Source organism: Chaetodon trifascialis, chromosome 20 (assembly GCF_039877785.1).
Source record: "Chaetodon trifascialis isolate fChaTrf1 chromosome 20, fChaTrf1.hap1, whole genome shotgun sequence".
NCBI classification, from domain to species: Eukaryota; Metazoa; Chordata; class Actinopteri; order Chaetodontiformes; family Chaetodontidae; genus Chaetodon; species Chaetodon trifascialis.
In genome coordinates, this window is record NC_092075.1 from 16039123 (window position 1) to 16064650 (window position 25528).

The 25528-nt window shown below is 41.4% G+C and overlaps 1 protein-coding gene across 2 annotated transcripts in view; it reads right to left on the reverse strand.

The window, feature by feature from the left end:
* Positions 1-949: 949 nt before the first annotated feature.
* LOC139348591 (leucine-rich repeat transmembrane neuronal protein 4) overlaps positions 950-25528 on the reverse strand; it is a 103428-nt gene continuing 78849 nt past the window's right edge. Inside the window, exon 3 of one of the 2 annotated variants that reach the window (XM_070988836.1) lies at positions 950-6715. In XM_070988836.1, the coding sequence (XP_070844937.1) occupies positions 6392-6715 (324 nt within the window). In that variant the 3' untranslated portion in view covers positions 950-6391. The remainder of the gene's footprint in view (positions 6716-25528) is intronic. The other variant, XR_011603410.1, reaches the window with a different exon arrangement.

The following is a 25528-nucleotide window of genomic DNA, read 5'->3' on the forward strand; positions in this document are numbered from 1 at the left end:
ATGATAACCCTTTCTACTTGTGTCTTGTGTGTTTATTTTAACTCTAAATTAACTTTGACCAATGCCATCTGTGTGCAAGGTCGACCAACCAGTCGAGTGATCCGTGCTGCAGGGGATGAGTGGAGTGGCAGTGGAGAGCGAGCAGACCTCAAAGGGGTTCAAGTAAGGCATGTATTCTTTTTTAGCTGCAGGCAGCTAAACACATTTACAGTACAGTATGTTGTATGGGATTCAATTACCACAAGGCTTTGGGGTGACTGAATCCCCTCGACCAGGCAGCAGAAGATTTTGGACGAACTGCCAGCACTGACAGTTCCTACCAATTCAGCATTGTGACGACCCGTCCACATTACGCTCCGCTTGATAAGAGTGAATGCCATTACCAGAAATGCACTTTCATGAAGTTGAAAAGAATGATCACAATCGATGCAGCTATTATTATGCAAAAGACACTGGATCTTGCACTTCCCATAATGCAACTTGATAACATCGTTCTGGAAATGTCCTTAAAAAGTTTAACATGCTGATTCCAGCAAAGTAGGGACACTCTCTACTACGATTTAACAGAATGTAATAACTTATTAATCCTTTTTGATTCAATGTTTGACCTCATCAGCTTAATTGACTTTTGTAAATAAATGATTATTCTGAATTTGATGCCAGCAACACATTTCAAACAAGTTGGGACGGGAGCAACAAAAGACACGGAACATTTTGGAATGCTCCAAAAACACCTGTTTGGAACATTTCACAGGTAAACAGGTTCATTGGTAACAGGTGAGAGTATCATGATTGGGTATGAAAGGGGCATCCTCAAAGCAAGGATAGGGTGAAGTTCACCACTCTATGAAACACGATTCTATAAATGATATTACTACATAGGCCTGATAACTAATGTTGATTTTTCAAATATATATACTATATACTCTGGTAAACAAGACACTACAACTCCCATCTTTAGATGTTTATTTCTGATATCATCATCAAAATTTTTACAAAACATTTTCTGACAATAATATACTCAAAGAAGAGCCATATTTTTGCGCTTGGACCAGGTCTCCACAAAAATGCTTTAGGTCTGAATACAGTAAAAAGAACCAAAATCCAAATAAGAAAAAAAAAAAAAAAAAAAATCAACAACAAACCAACTACCAAAGAAAACAATGCAGCGCATATTTACACCCTACAGAAGTCAGTGCTCTCTGTAGGAAATGGATGAGAGGGAGAAGGACAGCGGGGATCCCCTGGTTTATGTGGAAAGCGTTTAAGAGGCAGCAATTTGATTTGAGCCTGCAAGGAACCATAGACTAATTCTGATATTACTTTCTATCAGTCTCTCTCTGTTTTCTCTCTTGCTGCATGCTCAAGTCAACTACAGGAGCAGAATGCAGGCCATTGAAATAAAAAAAAACCCTTCCTTTTTTCAGTGCTCACATTAAATCCAATTAGGGGCGTAAACGGGCTTTGTCAGACAAACGAAAAAGTGTGTTTCCCTGACAGAGGTTAATGATCATGCCTTCCCTTTTTGTGTCCCCTCTGACATGAGCAATGGCAGAAAAACAGAGTCAGGACAATGCCGGTCAGAGGTTAAAGACTTCCTGCTAATGTGAAACAGCATGGAACAATAACAATCAATGGGGACCGGGCTGGCCTGAACATCAGTAATGGTGACGTTGGTTCAGAGGAGGTAGAGGAGTAGGTGCTGCTATAGACACACACACATGCACGCACGCACGCACACACACGCACACACACACACACACACACAGGCCATCTGGGTACATGCGGGGTAGCTAACTCACTAGCAATGCTTCCAGTCTGTCTTTATGCCTTGCATGACAAAGTTATTAATTCTTACCACTTTGCAGTCTGCACACACAGTAATGACACACTAACGAAAATAGAAACTCAAATTTGGAATCTGGAAGTGGCAGATGGGGAGCTTTTTCTTTTTTTTCTGTTCATTCCCCCTATCTGTGTGTATATGTACTGACTCTCTGGAGTCATGACTGTGTGCTCTATGGGTATGCCCCAGCGCTGCCTGCGGGTAAGACACAGATGTATGGCGGAGGAAGAAAAGCTGCAACTCCACGTCTTGTTCAGAATTCATTTTTCAAATCTATTTATCAGGTAATGGATTAGAGCCTACTGAACCGTCACCGATGGCCTTGGGTGAACTGCAATGAATGGAAGCGTCAAAAGCTGGAGTACTTTATTATCATTTATCAAGGAATGTGCGTTGCCTGTGTTTGTTGGTATTTCCATTTGTGTGGATGCATTTATGTGTAGACTGTTCTGCAGTTAAATGCAGACACTTTAAAATGGATGCTTAATGTAAATTATGAATTCAATTCAAATAACAGATGAGTGTGTTTATCTTTGTACGGGAGCATGCATAATACATACAGTTTAGAAGATGCAGCTTCATCTGAGTAGGCCTCTTGTTTCATCTGTGTCATATGTAGCTCTAAAGATTACCCGTGTGTGACTTGCGTGTGTTTGAGCTTGGCCGAAGCAGTTTGTGTCATTTCTTACAGTGGCAATAAAGCTGACTGGGGCATTCAGAAACATCACAAAGCTTTTATTGTAACAGAATAAAATGTCCTTGCACTTACCATTTGTCCTTCTATATCCTCCCTATTGTACAGCATCTTTGGCTCCCCCCTCCCATCACCTCTGCTTCCCCCCTCCCCGAGGAGATTTGCATTTAGCTTTCCTCTGCGCATTAACACTGAAATATGAAAGTTTTCACTGCAATTCTTCAGACCTTTATTCACCCCACCCAAAGCAAAAAGGAAAAGAGGGGGAAGATAAAAAAAAAAGAGAGAGAGAGAGATGTTACCAGTGGGGACTTGAGCCCAAACTCAAAGAGTGAAGGGGGGTGGGGAGCTCAGGGTGTACAAAACCATAAACAAACAAAGCAGAAGAGAAAATAAAGCCTGTTGGCATTGCGGGGCTAGCACAGACGGCCGTTCACGGAGTTCAGCTCAAACATGCATCATTAGCATGCAGCGCCTGTGCTTCCAGCTCTCTAATGGCAAAAGAAATGGACAAAAGACTAAATAATTACTGGCAGCAGGATTCGAACATTCCGCTGAACATATCGGATTTTATCAGGGAGGTAGTCATGATTAATCAATCACTTATTAGTAGCTGATTTAATTGTGAACATACAAAGATTTTATTAGCATTTTCTAATTACACATGAAGGGCAAAATAGCTTTGATCATTGTGTTTAGACTGAATTGAACCATTATCACTGTTCTGAAAACAGAATTACTTCATATGGAGTACTGGGCTTCAGCAAGAGACTATTAAAGGGAAAGTCTGTCCCAGGAGTGAGTGCCCAACACAGGCCTCCTTCCTGTTTAACGGCCTGTATAGTGCCAGGAAATTCTACCTTGGGCAAGACAGGGGCATGAATGGGTCAGCAAACAAGTGGCTTTAAAAACAGTGAAGTTGTCCATGACACGTGATGCTGGTTCTAGGGCACTCCAGACAGAAAATATCTCCCATACTGTTTGTCTCTGGTTCAGCGCTCCTCCCTAACTGGGCATACTTTCCCAAAATATCGGCATGCGGACAGAAATAGAACATCATTAAACAGGTTCACCCGAGTCACCAAGAGGCAGACATGAAATTCAGGCCAAGGAGTTAGCAGGGGTGATATAGAGCAAGGCAAGACAATACATGGATAGAATTGAGAGAGCTCCCATTATAAAGACATTGGCACAGCTGCTATTACAAAGTAAACTCCACCAGCACTATTAAGCAACCGTACTGAGCGAATCAACTGCTTTTTATGCATTGTCCTGTACACGAAGGGGGCTGAACCCTTCTTTGTCATGAAACCATGAAACCTTTTGGGTCGCTTGTTGTTTTGGGGCTGGTTTTTGGTAAAACATTTAACAAAATAATGGCACATCAAAGAGAACATCCTTCACAAGTTAAACTCTTGGTATAAAGAATAGCACACTTCTTCTCCCCGAGTAGACTTGAAATGGCAGATGGTGTTTGAACTCTTAAACAAGAGGAGCACATTTGGATGTCGCTAACGACACGTCGTACGGCCACCTCCTGCAAGATGAAACATGTCTGAAGTCAGAACAGAAAATATGGACCTCTCTGACGTTTGACGCTTGAAGTGCATCACAACAATAGGGCTCCCGATCTTCCCTTCTTCATGTGATTGAGTGAAATGATTAGATTTGAGAAATAACCTCAGGAACATAATTTGTGTGTAATGGTAGAGTGGTGAAGGGAGCAGATAGAAAAATATTTATCATTGAAACAACAGGAGCGTTTCAGTAGGAACCTCTTCACCGAGTCATCTTGGTAACAGATTCCCACTGGAAAGTGAATAAGGCTCCTCTTCTGTTCACAAGCAGTTTGTGTTTCAGAAGAAGTCAAGTTCATACTTTTTTTTTCATCTTTAAAGATTCACTATTTACACGATAAATAAGTTCTATTCGATTTTGTCCTTTGATTAGTCTTATAGAATTTCTTGACATCATCTTTGAACACCTCAAAAACTGTCTCTTATGCTCCAAGCCAAAACGACAAAATAACAAAACAGAACAAAACAAAATTAATTCCCTATGTTTCTCTTATCTTGAGGATACACCCACTCTTGTGGGAAATTTTGGCCCCTCGCAGTTTCATCTGATAATCAATCAGCTGTGCCGTGGGTGGACCAAGCACAGTTTCCACAACTCCCGAGAGTATGACCACTGACATGTAGAAAACAACCCCAGTGCACTGCTTGGATTAAGCTGCAGATGATATCTGAAAGGCCATCGCAGCCGTATCTGAAGTCCTCATCAGCTCCATAAGTCAGTGAGTAGCAGTGCTTGACGCGGTGGCCAAAGGGTTACTGAGTGCAATAAAGTCCTGCACTGCAGACCCGCTTTCTGGAAAAAAAACAAGGAGATGTCAGGCAATATTCCCAGTACAGCCCATGGGTTCATACGCAGGTGAAAGAGAAGTCAACGTGCTGGTTCAACATGTCCCCACTCGGCACTGTTGTTCTCTGTGGTGGAGGAGAAACGGGAGCACATGGCCAGAGCTTTGCCAACCCAGCAAGACGGTGCTCTTCAAATTATCCAGAGTGATGAAAGTCAAACATTGACTCAACAACGTTTCAAATGACTGTTTGGGGCAGTGAGAGTGGTTCGACCTTCAGTAAAGTGGAGACCTTTTTTAAGAATATGTACAATACTTGCATTCAAATGTACTTATTTTATCACATAAATTCCCCATGATTACCTCTTTAAAGCATAGTGAATCATTCAGCTGGGATATGATCATATACAAAGACCTGCCATTCTGCTGTGAAAAGGGCCCCTGTATGTTCAAGAAACGTGTGAAACGTATCATATCTCCTTTAAAAGTGTTTCTGTGTTCATCACTGAGATCACGGATAGCAATTGAACTGACGTTGGGAGAACCAGGTAAAATACACCATGATGATAAATATCCTTAAAATTTTAGTTTCACTACTACTTCACATGTACGTATCACATGGTTACTCTGCTAATCTGTAAAGACAAGCCCAGTTCATCTAAAACCATCAGGGGATTTGGTTGTATTTATGAATGTGAGCTGGCAGAGGCTAGTTTAGTAGACCAACTGGCATTTTAAGAATGCCCTCAGCTAAAGCAGCTTATGTGCATCAAAAGAAAAAAAATATAACTCTTTGGTTTGACATGCACATTATAATGGAATTCAGCAAGAGATCCCACATCTACAGAAACAAAAAGTTAAACAAAAGAAAGAGAAATTCAATATAATTACTTGTATTGAGAAAATGACTCATTTTTATGAGATGATGAATGGATTTGCTTTTGTTAACAACTACAGACTAGATATTTTAATAATAATCACAGTAAGAAGCCCATTGCTCTTCACGTGATGTTCAGCTCCGTCTCTTGAATCTTTTATGTTTCTGCTCTTACTTTCTGTGATTGAGAACTCATGTTTATTGCACTTTTCCTTCCACTCCTGACTCAGTGCAAGTGGACTGCTGTTATGCTGTGAACATGTGCCCCACGATGTTGTCGGGGACATGGCAAAAAACAGATCTGGGAACAAGGTAATGCTTTTGTCATATGCTGGATTACCTCCCATAATTCAGAAGTAAGGAGTTTTTTCTATGAGGTGCTTTGGAAAAAGAAATTAAAACGATCTGCAAGGATGTCTCCCCCTCTATATTGGTGAGACTGTGTGTTTCAGATGCCAAATCCCTTCAGGCAGAATTAGAAAATGTTATCCTCTGGTTCACATACTCATGTTCTGAAAACAAGGCCCCACTGAATAACCAGCTCGCCTGCCCCTTCATTTCAAAGTCACGGTGAATCTGAGGCCCTTGCGCCACTTCAAACAGCCAGGCCTGCTAGCGTCCAAATTTGAGTGTGCCGGTGCGCTCGGCGGGAGGGAAAGGACCGCCGCTGGGACCTTCGGCCGGTGGTCTGAGGGTTGCTGGAGGAGAGCACGGCCCTGGCACAGGGGCACCTATGCTGGCAGCTGAGGGCACGGCAGGCAGCGCCACTGTCTGTATAGTGCCCCTATCACACGGCCCCAGGTCCTCCAGGCCCTCCAGGCCCTGTGGGGGTCCCTCATAGCCCATGTTGAGCCGCAGGGGCTGATGGGCCTGGCAGTAGTCTACGATAGGCTGTTCATAGCGGTAGAAGGTCAGCGCACCCAACTGGTGGGGGACCTGTTCAGACAGAGTATAGAGGAAAAGATAGATGGAGAATGTGAGGTAGATGACACGTGCAGGATTGGACAAGAGTGAAGAAAATAGAGAAAGAGGAGGAGGGAACAAAAGGTGACAGAGAGAAAAAAAAAATGTTAGCGATAGAATTTCTGTGTCCGTCAGATATACCAACAACAGAAAAGATGTTTATTGTGTTCCCACACACCCAAAAGCTGTTTCCTTCCACAAGAGGATGCTATCACAAAAAAAGGCTTTCTGCTTTTCACCCCAATTCAATTAAGGTATTTAATTTGTGGTTGCCATAGCATCGACAAATTGTATTTGAGAAACTGAAAAGCAAGACTGACCAGAAACAATGTGTTCCAATAATCCAATAGTCTTGCAGTTTTTATTGGGACCATTTATTGCAGTGTAGCTCCAGTTGCTGTTGTTTACTATGTATTAGTGGACCGACCTTTTAAGATAAAGAATAATTAATTGCTATTTAAAAAAAAAAAAAGCCCTACATAAACTGCATTTACTGCAGCCACAGCTGTTCACTTTTCAAATAAATAAAACATACTTTTGAATTACGTTTCATTTTCCAAAGCAGTTAATTTGTCACACAACATTTCATTGTGCCTGTGTGACTCCAAGCCTACAGCACATTTAGTTTGGCAGCTCACTGCTGGCCCTCTGTAATCATCCTCACATGGTGACCACCTGAGCCTCCAGCTTCCCAAAACCCATTTGCTGCAAACACCCTCCAAAATGTGTGCTCTGAAGCATCTGCGACAACTGCTTTTTACAGATGTGTGAAGCATTTAATGAAGTCTGAGTATCCTTCCCGCCCACGACTTGCACTGCAATGCTGAGTGACTGTCAGAAGAATAAGAAGATGTGTTTTGCATGTTTAGATAGGCATGCCTGTGTGAATGACACACGAGGCAGGCATACGACATAACCACAGAGGCTTTTGTGCTCAACCTTTGGTATAAGAGCTGGAGTAAACAGGCCTCTCTCCAGTGCCATGTCACATACTATGTCTGCTGTGTCACAGCCAGGAGCACACATCACATCTGGCTATGTGTCTGGTCTTGTGCTGCCTCTCCCCCAAACCTTAAAACGGCGCCAAACAAACAGATGAGACTCTCGTGACACCCTGTCTCCCTAACTTTAAATCACACACTTATTCACCTTAAAAAGGAGGCCAATTAAGAGATTTTTAACACGCCGTGAAAACAGCAGGGTAAGATGGCAGCTGACCTGGATTAAACACCGCAGCCTGGCAGAGCGACAGATCATCAGATCAGTTCACAGGCGACAAGAAACACACAACAACAGCAGGAGCTATGACACCAACACGGGAGACATGAATAATACAACCCCTGACTCTTGAGGAGGTGTTGGAAGCGGAGCAAGTGTCACAACTGCACCATCTTTCATGCACATCCTTGACATTTTATTTTTAACCATAACTGATGATAGTAACCAGATCTTGAGAGTGCTCGACAAAATACGATACAGATCCACTTTTCCAAAACCCCCCCAAAATCTGTTACACTTACAAAAGACATACTTTTCCACATATCCATGTAGGTATCAAGTCATGTTGATAGTTGTGGCCAAGATTTTCATATATCTTGATCTGTCTTCTGTTGTGCTGTCCTTCCCATATTATTAAGTTGAATCTCATTCCCCCAAAGCATTAAAACACAACATTCACCAGAAAGAATCTTCTTGTCATTTTGAGAAAATGTTCTTTTCAATGTGGTGAACTGACCCTTTAAATAAAAGTGCAACAGAAACAGGAGCAAATAGGACGCAAATGATACTCTACAAGCAATCCTAAATGAATAAAGTAAATATAGAAATAAGAGTCTTCAGCACAAGTAACCTAATAAATGCCCCCAAATGTCCTTGTGTATTTATTAAAAGGATCAGATATAGTAATTCTGATTGGACTAATCATATATGAGGGAACATAAGATAATTTAGCAGATTTTTTTTTAGAGGACCATCTGTGTCAATGAAATGCAGATATATTCTGGTTGCAAAGGGGAACTGGTGTGTGTGTGTGTGTGTGTGTGTGTGTGTGTGTGTGTGTGTGTGTGTGTGTGTGTGTGTGTGTGTGTGTGTGTGTGTGTGTGTGTGTGTGTGTGTGAGCACAGATTTCAAAGTCAAATGGAAACAGTCCGGGCTAACGCAGCTTGGCAGCCCAGGAATTATCTTGAACCATGGGGCTAAGATAAAGCAACTCTGAGAGCATTAACACCAGTTCTGTTTAAGATAAAAATAGTTTTATTTGTAGCCTCAAGCTTGACTGTAACACACTTCCATGATTCAGTGCAACATTTAGCAATTGCTCATGTAGTCATGTATTCATATAAAGCAGCTGCTGAGAGCATGTTTGTCTAGTCTAGTGTTAATACAGGATGCAGTATTTTCAGAAAATCCCCATTCAGTCCTCCAGCCTTGCCTTTTTTCAACTACATTTATGCACCTCCAGAACTACCACCTTCTTTCCGTCCATACCTCCTTCTTCCTCAAATGGACTCCATTAAGCGAGGCTGACTCATTACATTATAGGCACTCAGTGGATTACTCCCCTCATTCCCCTTTCAGTTTAAACCCTTCACCAACCCTGATGCCGCCGCCGCCGCCGCCGCCCCACCACCACCTCATCTCCTGCCACACACCCCAGTCCACCTCAGCTCTGCTCACAGCTCCCTGCCCAGGTCCAACGAATTAATTAACTGATATTAAGTCAAACCATTTCAGTGGATTCTGTCAAATTGTCAGGGCGTAAATCTGGCCTCGCGCGGAGTGTGTGTCTTGTATTTGTGCACATTTGCCTGTCTGCGACTGCACTTGATAGAGGAAGGGACAGAAAAACAGAGAAAATGCCACAGACACAGCAAGATAAGAGTTTTTAGACCAGTTTGACATTCTGCCTAAAAATTTCAGCAGTCGTTGCCGCTGTGAAAAAACAACATGTGACACTGAAAGATGCATGAATATCAAACGGCCTGACTTGGCTTGTTGGACAAAGTTGTTGACCCAAAACGCTCTTTACATCAGTTTCCGAGAACAAAAGGTGCTATTGATATTCACCGGCCATCCGTGCAGTTGCAAGGTACAGCTCGCTCATTATGAATGCTTTCCGCCTCTCTTTGTGCCTCTCAGCATTAGGAAATTATTAATTCCTCACACTGAATAGCCTGTTGACAGTGGAGACAGCCAAATATGTAAATGGATAACATCTGGTCAGAGTAACAAAAATACAAAATCAACACTTAAATTTATTTTCCAAATAAAAAAAAAAAATATGTCGTTTGGGTCCAAATGAAAAATAAGTTGGGGTTTACCTAACAGACCAAACACTGTGGAGAAGTGGAGACATCACAGGGCCAGTTCTTTCGGTTTGTGATCCCTCCACTACAAATCGAATAAAACACTTGAAAACAAATCGAGGCTCTCTTGATCCTTTACCCACCAATGAAATCCTCTTCCTGCCTGCAACTTTAGTTTCTATTATGCTACCTGCATGTAGCAGCAGCTGGTTTCTGCAGAAATTTGAGAAGGCACGTCATACACAGCTGCAAAGCATCTTCCCAGAATATTTCATATCATTCAGATTTCAGCATCTTTGCACTGCATTGCCATACATTAGAACTGAGTCGAATATTTTAGTGATCAGCATTCAGGAATGCCTTTGGTTGGACACATTTTCATTTCTGTACTTTTTCCAGTCTTGTACTGATGAGTGCAACCTGAGGTCCTCAGGCAGAAACGCTCCCTTAATTCAGACATTCAATGCTAAACAAGCACTCTGGCTTGTTTCTCCAGCTTGAGCACATAATTTACATATTCACCTCTGAATGGGCATCCAATGAAGCTGCCATTATGTGGAAAAAGTGGCTCTGACATAGTATTTTGCCGGTGCTTGAGAGATTTGTTAAATTACCACCGCTTGTCATGTTCTATAAGGAATAACTGCTGTATATATTGTCCTTACTTTGAAATATCCAACATTAATTAAACAGTCCCAGATCTGTCTTAGGAACAATAGGGGCTGCGCTTACCGCAAGGTGGAGCACAGAGTACAGTACAGGGAGTCATGTCACTGAGCGCCAGGTAGCGTAAGGCAGGAGGCACTGGGACATTTGAAAGGCAAAACAATGATCCAGTCTGTATGAATTATGTATTTCAGTTTAAAATAAAAGAAGGGACTGGCAATTATCTTCCCTCTGACAAGAAGACATGTATGAGTCCAGCACTGAAGAGTTCTTCTTGGATCCATTTAGGTCATGCCAATGGACGGCTGGCATCTCGAGGGTACATTGAAAGGTCACCAACAAACAAGGTTAGAGTTGAAATTGATTGAATTTACAATCTGAGCAAGGTGCAATACTCAGTGTCACACTACCGTGAGATTTGTCATCTCCTTTGGAAACCAATGACTCATGCACAAAGCAGTTCTGTTCCTGTTCATGTGCATCGTGTGTGTGACAGCCCTAATCAGTGCAGGTGCTTCTTGTATTTTGTATCATACACCCCCCCCCCCCCCCCCAACACACACACACACACACACACACACACACACACACACACACACACACACACACACACACCCCAACCCCAACCCCCAGACCCCAACCCCACGACTCTCTCTCTCTCTCTCACACACACACACACACACACACACACACACACACACACACACACTGGCTGAATACAGACGAACCAGCTGAAGCTAAAGACAGCACTGCTAGCACTGGGGGCTGCCCACGGCCCAGGCCAGAACACCACAGCTTGGGTGCCCTCCAAACTACAGGAACAGAACACATTTACATGAAGAAAACAAAAGTCTCTGAACTCCACAAGCTGCACTGCTGGATGAGTTTTTGCTCCTTTGGATCTCTGCCATGGGTACCTGCATGTGCTTCAAGTGACAATGACTGGCATCCTGCCTCTTCCTGGACCTTTATCTCTGTACGCCTGAACACACAAGGGTGGCCAAAGCTTTCAGACAACCTGCCAAAGAACATTAAGCCAATCAGGCCAGAGTAGTGTTGGGCAAGTTACTTAAAAAAATGCAATGTATTGCATATTACCAGTTACTTTCATTTGAAAGTAGTGTCTCCCAGTATTAATAATGACACTATCGCTGCTATAGCCTCGGCATAACCTGGTCTCTATGGCAGATTAGCTTGCCTCATGATGGTTTTTACAGGTATTCTGCTGACACGTTTTATCAGATGCATGTCTCATGCAACAGATACGCGCTCATTTTAATCCATCCAGCTGTCTGCAGCAGCTCCATGCAGGCTCACATTTCAGCTCTGTATCACGGGTGTTACGGTGACCCGCCGCATTTACTTACACTTCAGGTTGGTTTTTCAGCAAACATGCATAGATGCAAGGTTGACGCCCAATGAAAAGGCACTGAATAAATATATTTATCTACATTTGGCACCCTGGGAGGAACAGCGTATGCAGAGTAATAATAATTAAACAGAAATCTTGTCAGTAATGCCATATATTACTTTGTTAATGTATTTGCCCCAACACTTAGCAAGAGTTATCTTTTAAATCTTTACTTAAACTGTCTTGTCTGAGGCACTTTTGCTGCTTTTAATTTTATGGCTTTCTTTTTTTGCATGTCAGTATCAGCTTTGTTACATTTTGTTGGGAGGAAAATTTGGTGCTGTTCAATTAAGTCATTATTCTATTGTTAGCATGTTTTTTCTGTTTAGTAACCCCACTGTGCACAAACACAAACACACCTAATAACCCAACATTGTAAAAACCTGATCAGAGAATTGCAAAAGATTTCCTTCATCCATCTGTGGATGCTTAGTTTTGACAGCACTTTCTTGCAACAGCTCTAATTTGTTAGAGGAGTAACTTAAAAAGCCCCAGATCCCATAAATTCATTTTTATAGTATTCCAGCAGTGCTCAGAAGTTGTGTTTCTTTTTGCATTCACGCTTTTATGAGCAGCTAAGGAGGCAGTAACTGTGCCACAGGCAGACAATGTTAATGCCTCCCTGGGCTTTAGGAGTATTATGGCTCAAAAGTCTGCTGCTCTCCCAGCCAAACATTTTGATCCTCTCAAGTCACCGTATTGTGGCACACACGAGCATAACAACATGACGAGGAGCTGCAACGGACCCCCACTGAAATGTTGCTTGGGCTGTTACTTTTCTTATATTTTCATTAATGTTTCATTTTTCTGTCTGTAAACTCTTGAATTCTGTTGGATATTGCATCATTTGGAGTGGGAAGTTCATTTTTTTGTCTCCCTTTGCGGATATCAAACTAAGTTTTCGAGAAATATAACAAATCTTATTTCTTTTGTTTTCATACGGTATGAAATAACCCTATTGTTACTGACTACTGCTATTTTTCTCTAATGTTTATCTATGCTTGTCTACACTGCGTTATTAGTCTAACTAAAATGATTTGTAGGCTTACTGTTCAGCTTTGGAAATTATTGAAACAAACTACAGCCAATTCAATGAAAATAACTATTTAATTACTCTATTCTTTGCCTGTTTCTTATCCCTCTAGTCCTCTTTGTAGAAGTCTAGAGAAAAATTACCATAATTCATTTTGGTCCATCTATATTTAAAGTGGGCTGTGATACATATTTGATGTAAAGGTCCAGTATTTATGCTGCTAAAACTCTTTCAGTATAACCATGTCCCACAGTTCTGTGTTGTTGTACAAAGTATTTGCTGCCACTGAGAATAAATCGCAGTTTGGAGAAAGCTCTGTGTTTTTTTCATACGTTTGCCACCCACTGCAACATTGTTTCCTTTGCCATTACATTATATTAGATTTGATTAGCATTGAGAAGACGAAATGCATCTAACCAGAAGTGCAAAAAAACAGTACAGTGCAGAGCAATGTGTGGAGATATTTGAATAGCAGTGAGGCGTTACAGTCAATACGCTAAAAAGGTACAATATTAACATTATTAATACTTAATGTCAGTATTAACAGTATAAAAACACATACAGCCTGTGCAGCAGCCACAGCAGGTTATTACAGGTAAGTGTAAATATACAGTACAAGTGTAAGAATGAGGAATGGTAGTAAAGGGTCAAACAGGGTGAGAAATCCTTGATGATGCTGCACAGCCTCTTCAGACAAAGCTTGCACTGGGCAGCCGCCATTTTGGCTTATTTTCACTTTTACTGTCATATTACTGAAAGCTGTAGAAAGCAGCGCCATAGTATTGAACATAATGAGCCTAAAGCTCCGTGTGGAGCCAGGGCGCACTTGTTTTGTGCTATACGCCATCATAGGGAAAGAAGCAATTGGAAATTTATCACAAGTTGCAGGATTTTCTGCCACTGAATCAGACTTTGACTTTCTCCAGCTCTGGCACAGCACTTAAACTAAGTATGGAGATAAGTCTGTCTCAGTGAGACTTGGCTTTCACCATCTGAAAAGAGGCGCACAACCATCTGCATGTGTAGAACAGCCAATAGGAAATCTCTGTGTCTAAAATTACCTGTGATTGGCTGAGGCCCCCTGTTGCAGGCCAGAGTTTCAAAAGCCTGAAAACAGAACATAATGTGCAGGAGACCACTTGTATTACAATGACGGCTAAAATAAACTGCCGACCATTCACAAAGCGTGTGGGAGGAGTAATGATGGTAATGGCAGAAGTACTCTTAGATATAGGTAATGATGGTGGCAGTGATGGTGGCAGTAGTAGTAGTAGTAATGGCAGTACCAGTAGTAGTAGTAGTAATAGTAGGGATGGATGTGGCAGTAGTAGAAGCAGAGAAACTAAATCATTTTGCAAGTGGGATATAATCAAGAATATAGCTTATTTGCTCAGACACACAAACTAACAACATTTAGAAATATTAAGTACAAAACTGAAGAATGACAATGCTATGATGTGAAAAAGGATTTCAGAATACGGCACTGCTCAGTACCTGCATCAGCAGGCTGCACTTCAGTAAAGCAGGAGATCAAACATGCAAAACAACTACAGTTCACAAAAAGCTGTAATATTAACAGTGCATTTGCAAGGTGTGTAAATATGTACATACAGTAGATGTATTAATCAGTCCACAGGGGGCTATGCACATACAGACATCTCTCGTTCATCAGCGGTTTGTTATGTGCTGAACCAAGTATGAATCATAAACCTACAAATTAAGTCTAAAAACCCTCCATTAATTGAAACAGCTAAACCATAATCATGTGCCCTCTGCAAACTGTGCGTGTGCACGTGCGGGGCTGCCCGTGCATGTGGTTGTTCGCACGTGTGTTTGTGCGTGACTGTGCATCCCCGCGTGGGCGAGTGTTGTCTTTCAAATGTACGCTGCTCCAGCATGCGGGGGTAGTCAGCACAGATGTTGCTAGGCGGGCATCAATGACACGGAGCCCACCAGTCAGGTTTTCAGCAGAGCAGTGTGCATGGATGTGTCTGAGAGGGTGTGAAGCTAAACACCATCAGTTTGTTTTCAGACAGCACATCCCGAGAGGAGGACTTCCCAGCTGCATGGGTAAGTGTGTGTAATAGACTTATGCGTGTGTAGTAGCACACATCTGCCTACGTTTTAGCATCTGTGGTAATTAACATAATCGAAGGCTCCATGTAAGACTGTTGGCGTCGGGAAATCAGCATTTCCTCACAAGAACATCCTCTTTTAAGATAAATTAAAGGAAGAAAATACCAAGGAATCACTTGTCCCTGCCAACTAAATAACGCCCACTTTCAAGCGGTCAAATCAAGCCTGATCAAATCTTTTCTGAAACTATGCCCTGCCATTATGTTCCATTTGACCTGGAAATTTGTCACATTATAGAAGCTAAAGATGCCCTGATGGCTGTTTTACTGTGCCTTTAAGACCAGCTCCCATTGACTGGGATGAAAGAGGCCTCCCAGGACTGTACTAGTGGAGTCATAAAGGGTCAGTTAACTTCAGAGGCAGAATGTACAACCTTGACATTCCCTCGTAGTGCTCAGTGTGAAAATGAGCCCACATGTCCACATTTTAAACTAATTGATTCTCTAAACAAGCCGTTAGCCTCCCACTAATTCCTTAATGACTGGAGGTCCCTTTATGTGCAGTGACTCTTGATTACAGGTCTCTAGCACAACACACACACACACACACACACACACACACACACACACACACAGATAGATACACCCTAACAAATACATGCAGGACTCAATTCGGAAACCTGCTTTAAAGTGAGGAAAAGTGAGTGAGAAAACAGGGGAAAGACAGAGAAGGAGAGAGCAGGATCGAGGCCCCCTTCACGCACCAATGAATGCCCACTGTCGGCTCTTCACAACCTCCTCCCACTCTACGGTATGTACAGTAAAGGAGCTTCTGCAGACCACAGCAAATGGGCCATGAAATGTTACTCAATGCTCAACACGTTCCTCTGCCCGGTTTGCTTTCACACATACACACACACTCACACACACATCCAGCACAACATGCAATTACCACAACTAATGAAGGCGGGGGCTGAGAATCTGTGGAACAACGGAAATGAGACAGAAAGCTTGCGGTGTACAGTATGCGCTCACTGCTGGAAAGGTTTGTTTCTGAGCCTCACGTTGTCTCACTTCTGTCAGTGCAGATTAAGGCTGCAACTCCTGATTATTATCGTTGTTCATTATTTGTCGCCATCACTTGTTTACTCCTAAATGTCAGAAAACTGTGGACAAATGCCATCACAATGTCTGACAGCTTCACGTCTTCAAACAGCTTCTTTTGTTCAACAGTTCAAAACCCAAAGATAGTCATCTTGATATAAAGCAGCAAAAAAATCAGCAAATTCTCACATTGGAGAAGCTGGGAGCAGCAACTTTTCGGCATTATTTTGTTTTGCATTGTAGATTTATTATCTGTCAACTGATTAATCAGCTAAATGAATACTAAAGCAATCATCTGAGCCAAGGGGGTTAGGACTTTTACTGCCCTGGGCTTTACCTCTCAGGCTACATTCAGCATGATAATATTTACTGTGTTCCTGCAGACAAATTTAGGGGAAAAAAAGCTTTCTTATAATCATCATAATGACTAAATGAATTAGGGGTGTTTCATTTATTACTTGCCACTGCAAAGTGAAACAGCACAGTAATTTTTAATCCAAACTTAATCTGAATACCTATCAGTGACATTACATGTGGGTGGTGCTTTACACAGTGACCTTGCACACCTAAAACCATATATGTCCTTTTATTTTTATGTTATCCATATACATGCAAATGATCAATGTTAGGGCATGCTGATGTTATTTAATGGCTTAACAAACAAATTTAAATTGCCTCCAGCTCCACTTATACAATAAATCACCTGCACCCGTTGCCGAGTGCCCAAATGAAGGCAGAATGACGGGTTGTGTCAAAGGAGAACAATTTGTAGTTTCATTTCTGCTGTCCTATATTGAATTCAAAGTTCCCAAATCTCTTGGCTGGCGATGTCTTGCATTATGTGCTGCTTCCAGTCGTGGCGGCACTGGCAGTGTGTCTGAGTAATGAGCATGACCCAACATAAACGCTGTGCGGCCAACTTGGCTCTACACTGGAAACGTCAGTCGCACTTTAATCAGGGATATTGGGGAGGAGTGTGCCTGGGAAGGCAGGCCGAGGCTTTTAAAGACCCGACTAATAAGACATGTCAAAGGGAGCTGGGCCGCGGCCAGAACTGATATGCAGACTTTCTATCTGCTTCCCATCCTGACTCATCATGCACCGCCTCAACAGCATTTGGACACAGATGGCCTTTTAACAAAGCTAGATATTTACTGATACAAACAAACAACGCAAAGCATCTCGAAACAGCATGTGGCTTTTGTGGTTAGTCATTTCTGCCACTCTCCCTTGGCTCTTCTCATATTTTTTCCCCTTGTCGGACTGTTTTAAAAGCTGAGATAAGATCAGGAACAGAAGTTTTTGCCCCCCCATAACTTTTTTTAATAGTTCACCACAGTTGCATTTCTTGAAATGAACACTTTCCGTCTCCTAATGAAATGTGTGAAATACCAGTTTGTTTACTGCTTGGCAAAATGCTTCTCACTTGCTCCTGGGTCTCTGTAGATTTGCGTTACTAAGACACACACAAGGAGGCACTGCATGTGTACCTGTGCTGTTCTGTTATATAATATGTATGGTACTGATCCTCAATCTCAAGAAAAAAGATTTTCAAAATAAAAAACATTTATTTGAACCAACAATTGCTGATGCTATTGAGTGGTGCAAGTTGGATTATACTTGTATGACTGACAGGCTTCTGATGAGACATTCAGATACATTGCAGCTACTATATAATGATTGTACTGGTGAAGGTATATAATTTATTTGTAATGATAACTTACAAGCTACTGCTATAGGCTTTCATGTAGAGAGAGCTCATGTCTGGGAGAAAAAAAATAAAAAATAAAATATATCGACTGTGCGCACATAGAACATGAAAATTCTTTTGAGACAGAATCACAGCCACTAATTTAAATTAAAGCGATAACAACAACTTATTTGGCAGTAATTATGATAGATTGTGGAGTGTTGAATTAATGAGGAGGCGTATGTTTTCATCTGAAAAGGTAATTAGCCATAGGGCTTAAGTAATCGCGGGAAAATCCAGGTCGTTGCAGGCAGCCCCTGGGGGTACAGTTTTGCATACACTCGTGGCAGAGCAAATCCCTCAAGAGAGAACCTATTCACTGAGAAACCTTGACCAGACAGTTCCTTTGAGGCGAGAACATCTCCAGTCTGAATTTCAATAAGAGGCTATGCAAATGGCACTAAACTCGGCAGCGCTAAGAAAGCTATTCATCTGGAATGCAGAGAATTTATGGCAAATAACCTCTTTGATCACCTTACCATTGTTTGACAAGAAGTGCAGTCTGGAGCCTGTTCCACCCTTCTTCATTTACTTTGATACAAGGAATGTAATTCTCCACCTCAGAATATAAATCCACCTGTGTCTATTTTTCTACCTCTCTTGGATTTATCATTTGGTATTGAATTTACTGCATTGCAGCATCATCTAAATGATGTTGGAATAGAATCAGATAGTCTTTATTGTATCCCATCAATCATCTACCAACACACTTTACATCTTGTCACCCCCTTCATCTTTGATCTCTCGCTTGACCCACAGTTGTTGGTGTTTATTTTGTAGTGTTGCTATCTTGTATTGTGTGGCTGAAAAGTGTAATAGTCATTCTGTATTTCTAGTACCTTGCACCATTTCTACCACAAAGGTCCTGCAGTATATAGCTGAGTGTGTCTCTCTACTGTAATTCAACTGCTGCTTCTGCCCACTCTCTATGTGACACCTGCTGCATGTTTGTCATGGAAGATGGCTTCTTCTGTAGAGGTTTTGTTTTTTCTGAAAACAGGGTCGAAGGATTAATGGTGTCAGATGCTCAAGATTGTAAAGCCCTTGGAGACAAACTTATGTAACAAACTGAAGCTGGTTTCACAAAGAGATTTTAGACTGGTTCTGTAGTGTTGGGCCAGTCTTAAATTTGCTCTTCGATTAGTCTAATGCAAGTTAGACAGTTTGACAAAAATAGAGATGGACTAATTTGTAACGTGTTGTAAATATGCATCAATTCACCAGCGTCATTGTGAGCCTGACTGATGACTTTACCAGAACTGAGCCCTGCCCCATCAGGAAGCCACAGCACCTCCGCTCTGCCACAGGTCTGCATGTGCTAAAGGCAGTTTTATTGAATGACTGTATTGTGTTGCTCTCTTCACTGAAGTTTCACAGTAAAATATTCTTGTAACTGCCAGAGGACAAACGTTTTCTGCTAGGGTGAACAGAGCTGAGCAGCTTGACATGTTTGACTGTTTTTTCCTTTGTTTTGTTTCAGTGTTAATATACAGTACAGAGAATTCATAGCAAATTGGCCCTAATAAAGATAGTCAAGAAATCTGAATTTAGATGTCTATCTGTAGTCTGAATATTAGTTTAATCCAATAGTCATAGCCAATCTCTGGACTTATGCATATGCCTGTTGTACTATAATATGCAGTATTATAAGCAACTATAAATGAAGGAAAACCAAACATTTGGCTTTGTAGACAGACTGATGACTTAATGTTATGTTAGTTTACTGTATTCCTCTACTCCTAATGCAGACTGAAAACAGAGCAAAACATGTCGCTGTAAACAGAGACAAGCAAACGCTGAATGGCAGGACTGATGGCACCATAGTAAACCTTGCGAGATGCCTGTTTCGCAAATGGTAATTAAAACCGCCTGAATCCTCAAATCCCTGATAAATATTTCATCAGGTGGCTCTTGGTGATTGCTATTGTAATGGAGCAACAATATTCAAATTGCCTTTAGTGAAATTATTACAGCGCCTCTATCAGCACCCCCTCCTCCTTGCGATCCGCCCACCCACTCTCCCTCACACACACTTAAACACACAGACGGCGCAAGCCACACAAAAACACCAACACACGTCCTGTACAGACACATATCACATACACACACTATCAGTAATGGTGCATTTCATGCTCATACACAAACACAGACACACATTCACAGGCGTTACTGGCTCGTGTTTTAGGAGTAAATGATCACATTTTGTGCTGTTTTTAGCATCTTTTCAGGAACATAAAAATGTGAGCAAATTAATATTTCAATGCAACAATAAGCAACAAAGATTGTCTAACAATGCTTTGACAAGGTCTGCTGGACACCATAAGATCTGCAGTACAACACTGGTCAAAGAAAATGTTTCAATTCAACAACACAACATATTGTTAAAGCACCAAGTATATGTGAAGGCATAAAAAAATCTGCACATTACTCATTCCTTGCCGTTTACCCAATGCCTGCTGGGATAAGCGACTACTTCTCTGACTGCATAATAAGAATCTTGTTTGAAAAATGAATGGCCTAATGCATCTCACACCAATACACAATATGAACCGAGTGTCAATGGAAACAAAAACCTCAGCTATTCTGTTGTCAGCGAATCAAAGATCTCCTATTTAAAATTCAGTCTGAGTGATTGCCCTCTTAGTTCAGCATCACTTTTTAATATTACAGTTACACTCTCAGTTCCAAACCATAAAATGACTCTTGCACCACCTGAGGAGTTTTAGGCAGGGCCACTGCAGGATTTCAGAGCATTTCTGTTAACAGATGAGGTTACACAACCAGAATAGGGTGGTCCAGGGGGGATCCAAACCTGACAGAATTTTTTAACAGCAAAATACCCCAGTCTGGTGCACTTTGACCGGCAGTCTGTCCAAGCCTACAGCGATATGTTTCCATGCACTGTCAGGCTCCCAGTCACTGTCTCTCGCCTCCCTCCTGTGCTTCTGAGTTGTTGTGTTACCTCATCTCATTTCTCTCGTTCCCTCATCTGTACCTGCCTATGCCACCCCATTCCTTCCCTTGTTTAGTTGAGGTTGTACAAACGAGCTGCAGTGGAAGTATGTGTTCATTCCATCACCCTCATTAGTCTCTTTTTGTTTAAAGGAAAATGGATTCAAACTGATCAAAACTATGGAAGATGAAATCTAACTCCATCCTTAAGCTATTATAGGAATCAGATGGCTCGTGTCATTTCCATGCGCAATCAGAACCATGGGCCACCTAATTGCTGAGAAACTAATGAATAACCTTATTAAACATAATGCACAGGTCCAAAGAGCTGCTGATGGTGGATCCTTTGCAGTGTGTTCTGTTAATGGAAAATCAAACTCCCTGCAGCTGCCTCACAGTGCATCTTCCCAATGAAGAGCAATGGCTTAGTGTGAAGCAGCTGTAGGATGACTCTGGACACTTAGCTTGCAACAAGACAAGAATTTGGTCTTAATTCATAGTTTATTACATTTTAAATCATGTCCTTACATTACACCGCATTTTTCATTACATTCCACCTCAGATCCTCCTCAACACTTTTCTCAAACGCTTCCGCAAGCCAGTTTCAAGTTGAAAACGTTGCGGATGTTTCATCTGAGGTAAATCGTTGTCATGATTTAATTTTCTCGGCTCAAAGAAATGTCGGGACGAACCTGACAGGCCTGTCCTCCAGTGACTAGCTGAGTAATGAGCTGGCAGACTGCAGACAACAACAGACATGTTGTTAAGAAGCGTCAGATTCAATAGTGACTCCAGTAAAAACACTTTGCTAGATGTCATGTCTTTAAAAACGTCTTTTGTGCTGGGAAACAACAAATAGTGGAGCTGTAGCTTGTAGGCATTTTACCACAATGCTCCCAGCCAAGTCAAGTGTCAGCCCAAACTAGCAGTCCAGAGTCCATCTGGCTGATAGTGACAGTCAGCTTGCCAGGGCACAACTGACTGGTTTTTGCTGTCTTTGCAAATTTGACAATCAATCGCTCATTCAGCCCAACCGACAAATAGATATTCAGCCTTTTGTCGTCCAGAATTAGATTCATATACTTCATATTTAAATTAAAAAAAAAAAAAAAAGGACCAACTAACTACTAGATTACATCCTCCATATTCTTGTGCAGTGCAGATCTGTGGGCACTAGTCATGGACCATGGATGGTGAAAGGTGACAGGGAGTCATTCTGCAATGGTATCACAGACAAATTCTGTTGTTTTTGGATATTAGAGAAATAAAGATATTCATTTATACAGTCACAGCTGTCTTAGGACATGGTCATACTGCACTGTAATACTAATACTGAAATTCATACTCTATTGAGACCCTGTCAGATTTTAATAGAGTGAATTTGGATGTCCTTGTCTGAACAGTTTGTTATCTCTCACAGGCTAATGAAAGTTCCAGTGTTATTCCTTTTCGTGTTGTTACATCTGTATGGGATGATCTGAGGGTAATTTGGTTTTAGATTCATGCCTGTTCTTGTTTCTGTCCTAGTTGCAATTCGAGCACAAGTTAACATAGTAAAACTCTTTGTCTGGGTAATTACACAACAGCCCGTGTCTGTATGGCTATTTGCGGAAATATGGTAATTATTGCTATAATTTTTTCTCCTCACTCCCTTTATTTACAGGCTTATGACATCATCACTGCCTGTCTTAGCTATCATACTGTACATTGCTTCATTAGGATAGGTTAGTCTGCTGAGTAATGCCACCAATTTGCATGTGATACACACTATACATGTAGACTGTTCCCATGAAAACGAAGAAAAATTCAGAATTACTTTGGCATTGTTGCTGCTAACAGGCAACAAAGTAAGCCTGATTTCTTTTGATACTGACGAAGAAAAATGGACTATTATGAGGCAAGATCTGAAGTAATAAGGAGTGTGTTTATTTGAGGTGATTTACCAGCATTTTGTCCTCATCAGTCATCAAAGACATCGGGTACTGTAGAGGGTAAATTCTTCTGATTTTGAGCAGGGTGTTTATGGTGTTTGCATGCTGCAGTTTAACTGAGTACTCACATGAATGGGTTTGTTTTTTTCTTCCACAAAGTGCGTTAATCGGGTACTTAGAGTGAACGCCGCAACTTATCTTGCAGTGGTATATCTTGCCACTGTGGATTAAACACTGATATAAATAAAAGACGGATTGAAGTGAAACACAGATAGACAGTAAGAAGTTAGAAAGGTCCAGTCTGTGATGTGAAGGCTCCAAAGACAAATCTGCTCCAAAAAAATATCACAGGCTCTGCAGAATGTGTCCGATTTACGTCTTCAGGTAGACATATCTCTGTATAAGAATCGGCTCCTTATCAAATGCCAGATGTCGGCTGTTCTTGATATGTAGCACACTGATGTACATGACATGCAGGTCTACTGATGATGTTACAAGACTCTTATCACATCTAAACACCTCAAAATACAACACATTGTGCTAGACGCAGAGGGGGGAAAAAAATGAAAAGAGGACGCTTTCTTCAGCCTGATGTGTAACATGGATCCATTCCTGCACTTCCTGTGCGCTAGTATAGACATGAAAGTGGCCTGATGACTTCTGCTTTTTTACTGCCTTTCTCCCAGGGTAATTGCAGTTTCTTCCTTACTTTTAAAGCCCTGTCAGTCTGGCTGAACTAAATGACAGCCTAGTGGTAACTGAATTACAGGGAGGAGAGGGAGCCAGGAATCACCTTACTCTGACTTGCTTGCTAAGTGGTCTGATTGTGTGGTCATGTCCTGTGCATTAAGACGACTGTTTCCATGTCAATTTCTCATTTCTTAATGCTAAGTATTTTAGCTAGCATCTCAGGAACAACGGATTATTTTAGAACCTGTAGAAATCAACCCAGCGCCACACATTTCACCCAAACACAGGATAGCAACAGCCGCTTATTAGCTTTCTTTTTTAAAATTTACTTAAATGGCAGTCGGACTGGAAACAGCAGGTTCTTGCAAAACAGATGACAAAAACAATATGTTCATGTTGAGTGTCTTCAAAAAATATGCAAAATTGTTAAGAGGGTTTTCACTGCCATGTTACTGCGATGATTTGTCTCATTTGTGGCTGTGAAATGCTGTTTGAAATCACAGAATGTGGCACCCTGGAGTAGCTGTCATTATTACACTGTTTATGCATAGCAAGTCGTGTAAATGTTCAAATTTCTCTGCGGCGTGCTTCTACAGCTAGGGTTTGCTGAATTTAATATGAGGCATCAGGTCTGCGTTTTTGCACAATGATTCGGCTTTGTGTTTTTGCTCAGAGAGGCAGTTCAGATGAGAACCAGTACACTTCAGCAGTAGGTCAAATGGCCTTAAAAGACATCTTATAATTGTCTGATCATGATAAGACAAAGGTCTTATGTTCTGAATATGAGATAAACATAAAACTTATCCAACACTACAGTATAAGCAGTACATTACATGTGTACAGCTATCTGTTGGTTTTATGGTTTTTATGCAATGAGACCATTAACCGAAATATCAACCAGACAGAAAATTCAACATAGCTGCGCAATAAAATGGCAAAAATTCATGCCCCACAGGCAATTCTTAAATTCAGTGAATGCTAATAGTACAGTAAAAACATGTGAAAATGATGGCCAGTTTCACATATTCAAGGATTAGTGGAAGCCTGGGCACGGCTGCTGACTTCAAAAGTGAGATAAATAAATTAAATGCATAAAACCATCAAATGCTGCTGCAGATCTTCACACTTTGTCCTAACTGTGGTCAGGCAAGGATCTCCATCCTATCAGCAGGGGACCACATGACCTGGTACCCAATATTGAATGAAAGGAAAACATCAGTCAAATATATTGGCAGCCTTACTATAGCCTAACTCACCAGATGTTTGACTCTAGATAATTCCACCATTGGTTACAGCAAGGTTTTGGCTGGCTCCCTCTCCTGCTCTGCACTGTGTGTTAACATTTTCAAAGTCCCCCCACAATCTGCAACAACAAAGCTAGCAGCACAGCTAGCGGCGGAATACTAGCAAGTTTATGCTGGGAAACTGCAGCCAACAGTTTGATCCAGCCCTCATGGTCTATGCTATTCAAACAGTTGTTAGCTTAATTACAGCAGAAGGGCAGCTTGCAGGCTTATGTGATAGCTCTTTACATTTCCTTTTGACACTCTTGCATTTGGAAGGAGTGATTTGTCTCTCAAGTTAAAAACAGATTCATTCGTCAGTCCTGGTACAAGGAAACCAAAGCAGTGATAATGCAGCTTTGGTGGCTAAATTCTAATGAGTTTTAGTTAAATAGAGTGCTTTTTAAAGCCAATTTACAAAGTGCTTTACAGAGACATATTAAGATTAAAACATTTTAAGACCAGGAAAATGCAAAACAGCCAAAGATCATAAAATAGGAATAAATCACAATTACTCCAAGGAGTATAACCTATTCTACAGAAAACACTAAAGAAGAATTGATTAAAGAATTGAGCAACAAAAAGC